Raw genomic sequence first — 12,307 nt, 5'->3', positions numbered from 1 at the left:
GGCTGACCCCAGAAGTGCTCTTCATCTTCCCCACAGATCATCCCGATGATTGGCTTCATCTGCCTGGGCATGGGCAGCGCTGCGCTCTACTTGCTGCGACTCGCCCTGCGCAGCCCCGACGTCTGGTAAAGGCCGGGCTTGGGATGCTCAGTGGGGGCTAGGTGAGGCAAGATGGGGTGGAAATAGGCGGCCCTAGTAAGGATCCCGTGCCCTGCTGCATGCACCTTCGACTGTACCGACCTCAGGGCTGGAGCCCACTGACCTGGGAGACCGCTTTATCCAGCCCACCTGACTGCTCACTCCTCAGCTTGGCCTGCCCTGAAATGCAGAACCCACGCCTCTCCCCCGCCTGGTTGCCATGACGACGCTGCTCGGCCAGCGGCGGGCTCGGGCTTTTGGGTACCTCTAAGTCCTTGCCAGAGCACTGGGAGTGTGGCTGGGTGAGCTGCTGGGGGTGGCATTGGGGACCAGTGTGTGGCGGAGATTTCACACCCGGCCCGCGGAGGGGGTACAGAAGTGAAAGGCGCACCAACGGCTTTGATTCCCGGCCATCACCAGAAACCCAGCCCCTTGGGATCTCTGATTCCCACGACTCTGCTCTTAAGGTTAACCTAGGGTGGCAGGTAGCAAGTGGGAGTCCCTGGGACCCGCTGTCAGTTTGCCACCCAGTCCCATGCTGACAATGGTGACAGGCTTCTTGTCTCACTTGTCAGCATCTGCTAATATGACCGTTCCTTTGTCAATCTCTGGGAAATGGGACCCCCAGGGCACGAGGCGGGGGTATGGGGGTGGGGCCAGAGCCTCTAGCTGGAGCTTGGGGGTCAAATTGGGCTACAGAGTCCTGTGTCCCAAGGAGAAGACCCTAACTCTCCCCTTCCTGCTCCACAGCTGGGACAGAAAGAACAACCCGGAGCCCTGGAACCGCCTGAGCCCCAATGACCAATACAAGGTACCTCTTGATGGCTCTAGAGTCACCCCCCATCCTCTTACCTCCTGGTCCGGGGACCCACAACTCCCATACCATAAGCAAAGGGAGGCTTGGAGCACTTAGCGCAACCCCCTTTCCCTCTCCTCTTAGTTCCTTGCAGTTTCCACTGACTATAAGAAGCTAAAGAAGGACCGGCCAGACTTCTAAGCCAGGCTGGGCTGCCAGTGCCATGCAAACCACGGACAGCCAGCCCATCCACTTCTTCCACTCCTCCCCTCAGGCCCCAAGGCGTCAGTCTGGCCACCCTGTCCCGCTCCTGCTTACACAGGCCGGGTTCCCACGCAGAGGGGAGGCTGCTCCTCCCCTACTCTCCTCCCTTGCTCCCAGCAGCGGAAGCGCCTCTGACCCTTGGCTTGAGTCCCACGTGGGGGAGGAGGAGGCAGGCAGCACCAGCAGGGGTCCATCAAAAGAGCCCAGACCAGCCCCTCTGCCCTCCTACCCAGGCCTCGAAGGGTGTGGCACACGCTACGTGTTGAGCGTGGCCTACGTGAGCCAACAAGAAGCAGAGACCTGAGTGCCAAGAGACGTGGTGAGCCCCACGTTCGCCCAGGCTCTGGGAGCCAGCCCAGGGGCGGTGCTGCTCAGCTCCAGCTGGTCCAGGGTCTGCCCAGGCTGGCGCACCTTTGCCTCCTGAACGCACTCCTCCCCTGCCCAAGCCCGCTGCCTCTGGCTGCCACCAGTACCCCCTCCAGCCCCATACCTGGGCCTCCCCTTGCTGCTCCCCTCCCTTGCTTCCCTCGGTCCCCAGGGATCAAAGAGAAGCAGCCGTGGGCAAAATACAATTTCATTTAACAAATTGAATTTGCTGCGCCTGCTAATCACGTCTGGTGTCGGCTCTGATCAGAGACAGAGAGAGGAGGCTGCAGCCCCCGGGGGTCCTTGTGGTAGAGGTGGTGGGCGGGGAGGAGTGTACACATTGAAGGAGACAAATCACTGTTTGGCCCAGAGGACCCCACCTACAGTAATGGAAACTCAGGGCAGGTTGGTATTTTATTAGATAAAAACAGGAAGGAGGGTGCCTACCCACCCCTGCCTGCCACTGGCTCTGAAGGGCACTCCCCAACTTCCCTAAGAAAGAGCACGCATCTCTGACACTGTGATCCTGACAGGGGTCCAAGCAGAAAGTGCCTGGGCCCTCCTTCTAAGTCTTGTTACTGAAAACGGGAAAAGGAAAGATCTTCTCAGTTACAAATTCTGGGAAGGGGGATAATACCTGGCTCTTGCCCTAGGTGAGAGGCCTTCCCTCCCCCACCAAAAAATAGAAAGGCTTTCTATTTCACTGGCCCAGGTAGGGGGAGGGAGAGTAACTTCCAGTCTGTGGGCCTCATTTCCCAGGTGCCTTCAATGCTCATCAAAACCAGGCATGGGGAAGCCCCTGGCAAACTGCTCCACCCGTTGCCTGAGGTCGGCCAGACGCTGACTTGTTTCTGAGTCCTTGAGCAGGAAGGATTTGAAATCCTGGAGCTTGGCTAGAGAGAGAGGGTGAGGAAACAAGTGGTCAGAGCTCTAGGGAAGGCAGTGAGATCAGCTGGGGGAGGGAGCAGACAGTGAGTGGGAACTGGCTGGCCCTGGGTTCCTTCTAGCTCACTCACCAGTCTTGGTCTTCACCTCTAAGCCAATGTTGACCCCTTCATCTATAAAGTCCACAACTCTCCGGAAGTCATCCTCACGGAACTGTCGAGAAGTCAAGGCCGGGGCCCCTGGAATGAGGCACAAGGGGAGGGATGAGCATAGCCCAAGGTCACCCGGCAGTCATCCAGCATGGGAGCCCCTTCCCTCCTCGAACTGCAGGTCTCACCAAGCCGCAGGCCCCCTGGTGTGATGGCGCTTCGGTCTCCAGGACAGGTGTTCTTGTTGGTAGTGATGGATACAAGCTCCAGCACCCGCTCAGCCCGAGCTCCATCCAGGCCCTTGGGCCGCAGGTCCACCAGCACCAGGTGATTGTCAGTACCACCTAAGGTGGGTAAGAAATGGGGAGTGGTGAGTCTCCTGGGCCTCTGCCTCAGGCTACAGAGGCCCTCACCCATCCCCTGCTGGCTCACCCGATACCAGTGAGTAGCCTCGCTCTAGCAGGGCATCCGCCATGGCCCGAGCATTCTTCAGAACCTGCAGGGAGTACTCCCGGAACACAGGGGTGCAAGCCTGGAGATGAGACAGTAGCCGCTGTGACCCTAGGCCTGGACCCAAGCCCTGCACTACCCTCTGGCCCTGCACCCTCGGCATAGCTCTGTGACCCCAGCCTTGACCCCTTCCATCCTGGCATTTCCCTTCCATCAGCCCCAGCATCAGTTAGCAAGGTGCAGGATCTACGCCTCCAGGCCATTGTCCCCTGACACCCTACAGGGATAGGATGCCCAACCTGCTTTAGGGCCACAGCTACTGCAGCAATGGCATGGTTGTGGGGGCCCCCCTGCAAGGATGGGAACACGGCAAAGTTGATTCGGTCCTCAAATGTGTAAGGGATCTCCTGGCCAGTCTTGGGGTCCACAGCCTTCACCCCTTTCCGGTAGAAGATGAGCCCTGACCTATGGGAGAGGTGGGTGGTCAGAGTCTAAGCTGAAAAGAAGGACAAGGCACAGAGAAGGCAGAGGAAGCTGGTGGACCTGGGCCCCAAGGGCACACCTCACGTGGGCTAGGTACACTGGGTTCCAGTGGTAAAGGGAATCAGTCCCTCAATCCCATCCCAAACCCCCTGCCAGGGCATGGCTACCATGGGCAAGAGAAGGAGAACTGTCACAGACTGGGTAGGAGTCTTAAGAGCTGCAGGTGGGAATGAATCCCTCTCAGGTCCAGGCCAGCAGTGCCCCAGGACTAGGCCTGAAGGCAGGGAAAGGCAAGGCCCGACCTCAGGGAGCCTGACCTGGCCCCTCGAAGAGTCTTGTGAGTAGTGGTGGTGACGATGTCCGCGTGCTTGAAAGGCGAGGGAATCACCTTGGCAGCCACCAGGCCACTGATGTGAGCCATGTCTGCCAGCAGGTGTGCTTTGACTTCCTCACACACCTGGGCAGGTACGGAGGCAAGGCCTCAGCCTGGGGAGGGCCTGGAGAGGTCTGCCCAAGGCTGCCCTCCTCTTACACCTCCTCACCACCCCCTGGGGAGGTGCCCAGTCTCCAGCCCCCCACCAACCTCTCTCATGCGGGCATAGTCAATGAGGCGAGCATAGGCACTGGTGCCAGCTATGATGAGCCGCGGTCGGAAAAGTCGAGCAGTCAGTGCCAGCTGGTCATAGTCAATGAGGCCAGTTTTGGGCTGGACAGACACACAAACAGCTAAAGCCCTGAGAAGGAAGCAGGGCAGCTCACTCTCCTCCTTGACCCTAAGGACAGCCCAGCACTTCAGTCCCTCAGCTTCTCCAGGAGAGGACCCCCACCAGGGCTAAGAGCCCCTCCCCACACCCTGGAGCACTCACGTTGAGCTTATAGGGCATAGACTCGAAGAAGATGGACGTGGCTGATATCCGCTTGACGTCAGACATGTAGCCGTGGGTGAGACTGGGAAGTGAGAGGAAGTAAGAGGCCTGGGCGGAAGGACTCCCAGACTTAACTGCTCCCTTCAACTCCACAGTTCTCTGTCCCTGGAACACCAGTCCTAGCACACACTGCCTCACTGCTCTGTCCACTCTGTGGTAGGCACTGTAACTGGGATCTTATCTTCCTCATCCACTGTGACATGCAGGACAAGGCAAGGCCTGTTCCATCTGTATGGTCCACAGTAGGTATTCAATAAATAACTCCTTTCCCACACCAATCCTGCCCGCCAAGACCATCAGCCAGCCCATCCATACTCACTGGCCCCCATCGGGCAGGTCCAGCCCCATGATCCGGTCATGAGGTTGCAGAAGGGCTGTATAGACAGCCAGGTTGGCTGGGGACCCAGAGTAGGGCTGGACATTGACTCCCCACTGTGCAGGATCCAGGTCAAAGGCTTCCAAGGCCCGGCGCTGGCACAGCAGCTCAATTTCATCCACCACCTCTGCTCCCCCATAATATCTGCCGTGGGAGAGGGGTAATGAGGGCACAGAGAAAGGACTCTCAACCAGCAGCAAAGGACTGGGAAGTTCACTCCTCAATGAACACTGGGAAGGTATAGGTGGGTTCCCCCACTGGGAGCACCATCCCTGACACTGCCCTCCAGCCCTCACCTCTTGCCAGGATAACCCTCCGAGTACTTGTTGTTCAGACAGGACCCCAGGGCCTCCAGCGCAGCTCGGCTGCAGAAGTTCTGGGGTGGTGGGGGGCAATGTCAGAAGGTATTGAGCTCCTTCCCCTGGACTCCCACAGTCCCTCCCTGCCAGAGCCAGAGCTGAAAGTGGGGATACTCCCTGCAGAAAGCTCCATTCACTCAGCACCAGGCCTGGGGCAAAGCCAGAGGCAGCATTCTCAGAAACCCAGCTGCCATGAGCGGTGGCCCCTCAATGCCACCTACCCACTCAAACTTGTGCTTCTAGGCTCCTCCTTCCTCATAGCAGGAAGGAAGGGATCAGATGAGACTCTAGGGACCCTGGAGGCTCCCTAATGCCCTAACCCCATAAACTGGACTTGCCCTGCCTTTGCTTCAGAGAGATAAGAAAGGAAGATAAAGCCCAAAGAAAGGTCCTGAGTGTGAAAAGGGGGTTCTGGAGAAATATCAGTTAAGATAACTTTGTTACTTCCTGTACCCATGGTGGCCCAACCCCTGCCCATCTCCCCAGGTCCCACCTCTGAGGCAATGAGCTCCAGGCCACGACACTGCCTGTCCTTCTCCCTCTGCAGCAACTCCCACATCTCAGGATCACTGTCCGACAGGCTCTCCTGGCCCGTCCAGCCCCTGTTTGCTTCCCCAGTCTGAGTCTGGGCTGCCTTGCTGTGCTGAGCCCGAATGGCCATCCTGACCAGCTGCCCACATCTCTGCAGAGGCTAGAGGCAGGAAAAGTCAGGGTGAAATCACAGCAGTCTGGACAAATCATCTCCCGGCCACCCTCACTCATGCTTGTAAGGCCACACCTTGCAGCCAGTTGTCCAGCCAGCCTGTTTCAGTTCTAACTACCCCCACCTCCACTTTCGAAAGCCAGTTCTGGAGCCAAGCTTGAGACCAAGGTCCAGGGGGTGGTTCTGATTTGCTCCATTCACTGCACCGCACCTCAGAAATCTCCCACCACCTCACTCCATGAACCACTCGGCAAAGTTTGTTCTCCAAAAGCCTATGTCTCCCTAACTCCAGAGAGGGCCACTGAGATTCCGGAACCTTCCCACCCACAGGAACAAGAAGGTCTTCCTGCAGGGCACCATAAACTGATACCCCAGTCAGCGTGGGGAGAAGCAGAGTTGGCAAGGGCTGAGGCCACAGGCCTCAGCAATGGAGGTGGGAGGGTAGACCTTTAGCAGTCCCTGGGGAAGAGCTGTGTGGGAGTGGTGGGGGTGGGGATCTGCCCCAGAGCAAGCCAATACCCTTTCCCCTTACTTAGCCCCCTACCCGTTCCACCTCCTTCCAGCCCTCACTGCCGCCGGGACCCCTGTCTGATGCAAGCAGTGAGGCTCGGTTGCATCATCTGCAGGGCTCAGAGCTGGTCGGAAAGGCTCAGCTTGTGAGGTCAGGCCCAGAACTCCACTCATTCGCCAGCACGGGATCCGCGGGGCATCCGGGGCTGTCCTCTCCCCTAATGCCACGTGAAATGGGCGGTCACGAGGCAGAATGGGGCGTCTGATCGCCAGAATGAGGACAGGCTCGCAGTTAACCCTATGCGCGCCCACGGGTCTTGGGGATTCCTTAGTTACACGTCCGCTCCCTGAGGCCCCAGTCCACGTGCGTGGAAAAGCCAAGAGAACGCCAGAGTTTGTGACTAGGTAGGAGAAGAGCTTCCTTTCCACTGATTACCCAGCGTCTGGAGCCCCATTCTTACCCGAGCCGTCCAGAACAAAGAGAAGTACAGCATCGCAACTCCGAAGTCGCAGGAGGTCCAGCCACCAACTCTGGTCTAGGGCACTAAGCTGTCGGAAGAAGACCATTCGAAGAACGCATGCGCGAGAAGAGCGTGCTGCGACTCCAAGGCTGAGGGGAGGGACCTACGCATGCGTAATGGTGGCGCCTTTGTGGCCTTTTGGGAATTGTAGTTCTCAGCCTCCTCGCTTTTTTTTCTCTACAATTTTCGTCTGCAGCCTCAGGGTTAGAGGCCCTTGCCTGGCGAAAAAAAAAAAAAAAACCCGAGGTCCAGTGCCGGCCCCTCTCCTTACTGTCCTGAAGCTTTTCAGGGTTTGTTTGTTTTCCCTCTGTTTGTTGTCAAGACAAACGTTTATTGGGTGCCTACTGAGTATCTAGCTAGCATTATTGGACTCCAGGAGATCTGGACCCCCACACAAGATAGAGAGCTATGGAGCACTGGAGAGCACCATGGTTTAGAAGGGTCGGAGACCTGACTTCAAGGTCCAGCTCTGGGACTAGTGCATTAGCCTATGTGGGCTTCAGTTTCCTCCCTGGTAAAGCCACAAGAAAATACTGTGTGGTGAGGATTCAATGAGGCTTTTCCTGTGAACATGCGCTGTGACGGATTGTCCTCCCCTCTTCCTCTGATCCACAGACCTGCCTCCTACATGGCATCTCCTCTTTCTCCTCAGACATCTGGGAGCACAGGAAGGTGCCCCTCCTGTTGTTCACTTGTCCCATTTTGTTACCTGTCCACCTCTTGATGTCCCAGGAGTAAGTGGTCTCTGCTTTTTTCCCCAGGGCTATAGATCTTTGAGAATGGAAGGGATCTTCCTTTTAGCCTGACTTCATCTGGATGAAACCCTTGGGAGTGGAATTCATCGACCCCTCCAGGAGTAGGTTCCCAAACCTTGGCAACAGAATGGGTTGGAAAATATGAAATAAATATGTGTGTGGGGTCTGTTTTCAGAGGTTCTAATTCAATGGATCTCAAAGAGTAGACATTTGCCCACTTACGCTGTCACACAAGTAAACCTCTCCTCCGTGGTTCTGATTGGCCAAGTTTTTTTTTTTTTTAATTAAAAAATGTTTTTGGCCGGGCATGGTGGCTCATGCCTGTAATCCCAGCACTTTGGGAGGCTGAGGCAGGAGGATCTCTTGAGGCCGGGAGTTCTAAACCAGCCTAGTCAACATAGTGAGATCCCATCTCTACAAAAGAAAAAATTTAAAATTAGCTAGGCATGGTGGTATGTGCATGCAGTCCCAGCTACTGGGAAGGCTGAGGCAGGAGGGTCACTTGAGCCCAGGAGTTCAAGGTGAGCCATGATCAAGCCACTGCACTCCAGCCTGAGTGAGAGAGCAAGACTGTCTTAAAAAAAAAAAAAAAAATTTTTTTTTTTTTGTTTTCTTTTTTGAGACCAAGTCTCACTCTGTCACCCAGGCCGGAGTACAGTGGCATGATCTTTGCTCACTTCAACCTCTGCCTCTGGGTTCAAACAATTCTCCCTGCCTCAGCCTCCTGAGTAGCTGGGATTACAGGTGCCCACCACCACGTCTGGCTAATTTTTATATGTTTTAGTAGAGACAGGGTTTCACCATGTTGGCCAGGCTGATCTTGAACTCCTGACCTCAGGTGATCCGCCTGCCTCGGCCTCCCAAAGTGCTGGGATTACAGGCGTGAACCACCGCGCCCTGCCAAAAAAAATTGTTTTTTAAAGGCCAGTCAAGTGAAGCAGTGGGCGTGAAGAAGGAACAAAGAAACCTGTAACTGATTGTGATCAATTAGTTGTAAACATCACTGCACTTGGACCAGCCTGATAAGCAGTGGTTTTGCGAATCATTGCCTTATGTAGCAATGTTATTCATTCATTCAACAGACATATTGAGCTCTTTATGCCAGGCATTCCATAGCCCTGGAGCTATATGAAGAGCTCACTGGCTGCTAGGATACCAACAGGTGAACAGGTAACAACGTGTGACAAGTGCAATGACAGGCAGGGACACCTAACTCTGCTCTCAGACTTCCAGATGTATGAGGAAGAGGAGGAGGAGGCAGAGGAAGAGGGGAGGACAATCCAGCACAGCAACATGTTCACAGGAAAAGCCTCAACGAATCCCCACCACACACTATTTTACTGTGGCTTCACGAGTGAGGAAACTAAGGCCCAGATGAGCTAATTTGTTAATTCCAGCCATTCCCACCAGGCTCTCATACCAGCCCTTAGAAATCTCCCCTTAGCCGGAACCTCCTTTCCTGACACGCTAGGCTCAGCTTTTCTCAGGTGTTTCCAGTAATAAGTCTGGTGTTAGAAGACTTCCGGGTTCTTCTGCTTTTGGCCAATCTCGGATCCAGAACCATTCCCGATCTCCCTCCTCTTTTCAGTTGACCCTGTTATTCAGCCAGCCAGCCAGCAGATATTTATTTTCTGCTTACTGACTTTTCACTCCCAGATATGTCTGGGTCAGACCTGTGTCTGACTCAGTTTCAGGCTGGAGCCAGTGGGCAAGCCCCTGGGGAACACTGCCCTTCCAGTGGGCACCCTGACCCCGGAATCAAGCCGAAGATGAGGAGTTCCTCAGTGCCTCAGCTTGTCCGCACCGCTCCCCCTCCCTCCTCCAGCCAGGGGTCCCAAGGGGAGGGGGGCGGCTGAGCTGAGAACCGCTAATGAAGCCGCAGCCAATTAACGCCCAGACCAGGGTCGGGGGGGCGGATAAAATTAGCAGCCTCGGCTGCAGGAGGGAGCAGGAGGCGGGGGTTGGGGGAGGGTGGGCAGCTGGCTAAAGGGGGCCGTGTTTGCTAGTGGCAAGTAGCAGCCACGGGCCCCACCCTCCAAACCGGCGCTGGTCCCTTCCCCCACCCCCTCCTCCCAAAGCTCCCTCCACAGCTCCTCCGTCTGCAAACTCAGCGCCCACGAAATTAGGAAGGAAAAGGAAGATCGATGACTCCAGATGCCGCAAACACTGTTCCCCCTCCCTCCCAACCTGCCACCACCTCCAGCCGGCCCCGTGGAGCTTAGCAGGTTGTCAGCGCTCTGCTTACACTGTCCCTGCATCTCCATCCCATTCAAGGTCTTAACACCTCCTTCCCCAAATCACCCGCTAGTGAGCCCCACTCAGGTCTCATCTGCATCCCACTTGCTGCAGCTTCCCTTCGCCCACCTCAGGAGGAGAATCCCAACCTCAGGCGGGGCTCCTACCCCGAGGGTAACCCTCAGCTCTTTTTGATCCGGTCTTTGGTGACTTCCAAGGTGCTAGCTCTGTCAGTCTTTGTCTTGGTTTCCCCACGAGCCGCTGAGGGAGAAGGCCCTGGCCAAGTCTCCACCAGAGAGAAGCCCCACACCACCTCCCCACTCCCTACAAAGGTCTCACACAGGCGTGTATTGGATTTCACTTTATTTTGTTCCCTTTCCCGTCTGTTTTGGCGTAGAAAAAAATATCACAGAGAGGAAGCAGCAGGAGAGGGCAGGTGCAGCTGGACTGCAGGGACTGGAAAGGGGCGGCAGGGGCTGGGGCCAGCGCCTCAGCCCAGGGGTTCTGCTTCTGGTACCCTAATGGGGTTTGGAGGAAAAGGGGACAGGCATATGGCAGGCAGAAAGGTGGGAGGACAGGCTGAGGTTTTTAGGCCTTTACAGTCTTAGGCCCGGCAGGGTGGAGCAGGACAAGCGCTGGGGGATAGGAAAGTCAGGGTGGGGTGAGGGTGCCAGGCCAGGAGTTATTAAAGCTGCGGGGAAAGGGAGTGTGCAGCCTAGCGCTAAGGGTGAAAAGGGGACCCACTGTGGACCTAGGGGACATTGGGACCGCCTCCAAGCCCCACCTGTTCTGGGGCTGCACTCTTACCCCTTTCACTTTGGGGTGCATTGGAGGGGGCTACCCCAGCCTCACGGGCACTCCGCATAAGGAAAAGGGCACCCACGTTAGCTGAGGGTCCCGAGAGGGCCGTTCCCCCTCCGCCCCCAGAGTGGAAGGAGTGGGCGACATGGCCACAGGAGCGGCAGAACACTGGGAAGGGGGATCCCACCTAGTGAGGCTGGGATTTGGCGCGAGGCTCGGGGCTGGGGCTGGGGAGGGGCGCTATCCAAAGTAGGGGTGCTCACTCTGGAAGTTATAGTCTGGGCACACCTTCTGCACCAGTTTGTAGTCAAAGCTGAGGAAAGAGACGAAGATACAGATGACTTTGAAGGGCTTGGCACAGAGCCAGGCGGCCTGGCTCTGCGTGTGCTCGGTGAAGCACACCTGCGATGGGTCGTACAGGCACGGGCGGTGCTTGCGCGCGCGGTTTGTCTTCTCATACTCCACGTGGCAATTGAAAGCGCGCGACTCTTTGGCCCCAGGCACTCCCAACGCGCCCCCAAGCGGCCCCGCCAGTGCACCCCCGAAGGAGCCCGGCCCCGCCGCTGCTGCTGCCATCCCCAGCGGGGGCCCCAGCCCAGGAAGCACCCCCTCCAGGGCGAGCGTAGACTGCAGAGGGTGGGGGACAGGCCCGGGCAGCCAGACTCCCCCGAACTCGACACGCTTGGAGGGCGGCACGATGCTGACACTGAGGTTGCCCAGGCTGGACGAGTTGTGGCGGAAATACACACTGAAGGTACCATTCACATGGTCCACGATCTTGCCGGTCACCAGCAGTGAAAACTTGAGGGTATGCACTCGAAAGTAGAAGTCCCCCCAGCCAAAGATCTTTTTGGCGCGGGCCGCCTTGATGGACGGCTTCCTCTTGGTGCGCTGAGCGGGCAACGCCCCAGCTGCCCCTGCTTGGGCCAGCGCCGCAGTGTGGTTGGTCGGCCAGGCCCAGCTCCAGGCGCGGCCGGAGCCTAGGCCGTCGGAAGACCTTAGCGCTGGGAGCTGCTGGCCGGGGCCACCCGCTCCGGCCGCGGCGGGGCGCAGCTCCAGGTACTGCGGCCTTCCGGACTCTGGTATCTGGGCATTGACCGCCTGTGCGCGAAGAAAGAGGAGAGAGAGACACTGGGGTTGTCCCCCGCCATCCCACCAGAGCCCTATCGACACCAGCCCCTTTCCACAGCCGCTAGGAGACCAAATGGAACCACACAGTCCCGCAGGGGGCAGAGAGTGTGCTTTGGAGGAGACCTGCAGCCCTTTCAAGTCATGTGGTCTTGGCCCAGTCACTTCATTTATCTGGGCCTCAGTTTGTACATCTGTGAAATGACGTCAAGAATCCTCCTGTGCCCACAGAGCTCCAATAAGAGCCAAAATCCCAAAGCCAGTGTGAACGTGAGTAGGGAGTGGAGCTCTGGATCCTGTCTTATCTTTCTTGGCCCGGCCCCCGGTTGGTTCCAGTAATGAGCCAGGGAGGGACTGGACTTTGGGCAAACTGAGCCAGAGAGGCTGTGACTAGTTAACATCCAGCATGAAGAAAGAGGCTCCCGCGCGGTGGCTCAAGCCTGTAATCCCAGCACTTTGGGA

The 12,307-nt window shown here is 57.0% G+C and overlaps 3 protein-coding genes across 6 annotated transcripts in view; 1 reads left to right on the top strand and 2 right to left on the bottom strand.

Annotated features, from left to right (window-relative positions):
- Positions 1 to 2,143, top strand: part of NDUFA4L2 (NDUFA4 mitochondrial complex associated like 2) — a 3,128-nt gene extending 985 nt beyond the window's left edge. Inside the window, exons 2-4 of the mRNA XM_023210721.3 lie at positions 37 to 125; positions 889 to 949; positions 1,079 to 2,143. Of these exons, the coding sequence (XP_023066489.1) occupies positions 37 to 125; positions 889 to 949; positions 1,079 to 1,135 (207 nt within the window). The 3' untranslated portion in view covers positions 1,136 to 2,143. The remainder of the gene's footprint in view (positions 1 to 36; positions 126 to 888; positions 950 to 1,078) is intronic.
- On the bottom strand, positions 1,763 to 7,099 carry SHMT2 (serine hydroxymethyltransferase 2). 4 transcript variants are annotated; one of them, XM_023210720.2, is made up of 13 exons: positions 6,867 to 6,967; positions 6,440 to 6,623; positions 5,686 to 5,883; positions 5,130 to 5,209; positions 4,777 to 4,977; positions 4,398 to 4,479; positions 4,115 to 4,265; positions 3,849 to 3,988; positions 3,348 to 3,513; positions 3,031 to 3,130; positions 2,787 to 2,942; positions 2,581 to 2,688; positions 1,763 to 2,457 (listed from the first exon to the last, which is right to left on the bottom strand). In XM_023210720.2, the coding sequence occupies exons 5-13, from the start codon at positions 4,970 to 4,972 to the stop codon at positions 2,330 to 2,332; spliced, it is 1,227 nt and encodes a 408-aa protein (XP_023066488.1). In that variant the 5' UTR covers positions 4,973 to 4,977; positions 5,130 to 5,209; positions 5,686 to 5,883; positions 6,440 to 6,623; positions 6,867 to 6,967; the 3' UTR covers positions 1,763 to 2,329. The 4 variants fall into 4 exon arrangements, with proteins under 4 accessions (XP_023066488.1, XP_023066487.1, XP_023066484.1 ...); XM_023210718.2 differs by having other exon boundaries at positions 1,771 to 2,457; positions 4,115 to 4,237; XM_023210719.2 differs by lacking the exon at positions 6,440 to 6,623 and having other exon boundaries at positions 6,867 to 7,017.
- Positions 7,100 to 10,262: 3,163 nt separating this feature from the next.
- The window catches only part of NXPH4 (neurexophilin 4), a 14,606-nt gene continuing 12,561 nt past the window's right edge, over positions 10,263 to 12,307 (bottom strand). The window contains exon 2 of the mRNA XM_023211268.2: positions 10,263 to 11,818. Within this exon, the coding sequence (XP_023067036.1) occupies positions 10,958 to 11,818 (861 nt within the window). The 3' untranslated portion in view covers positions 10,263 to 10,957. The remainder of the gene's footprint in view (positions 11,819 to 12,307) is intronic.

Source organism: Piliocolobus tephrosceles, chromosome 10 (assembly GCF_002776525.5).
Source record: "Piliocolobus tephrosceles isolate RC106 chromosome 10, ASM277652v3, whole genome shotgun sequence".
In the NCBI taxonomy this organism is placed as follows: domain Eukaryota; kingdom Metazoa; phylum Chordata; class Mammalia; order Primates; family Cercopithecidae; genus Piliocolobus; species Piliocolobus tephrosceles.
Note: the sequence above shows the minus strand (reverse complement) of the source record. Positions and strands in the feature narration are given on the sequence as shown.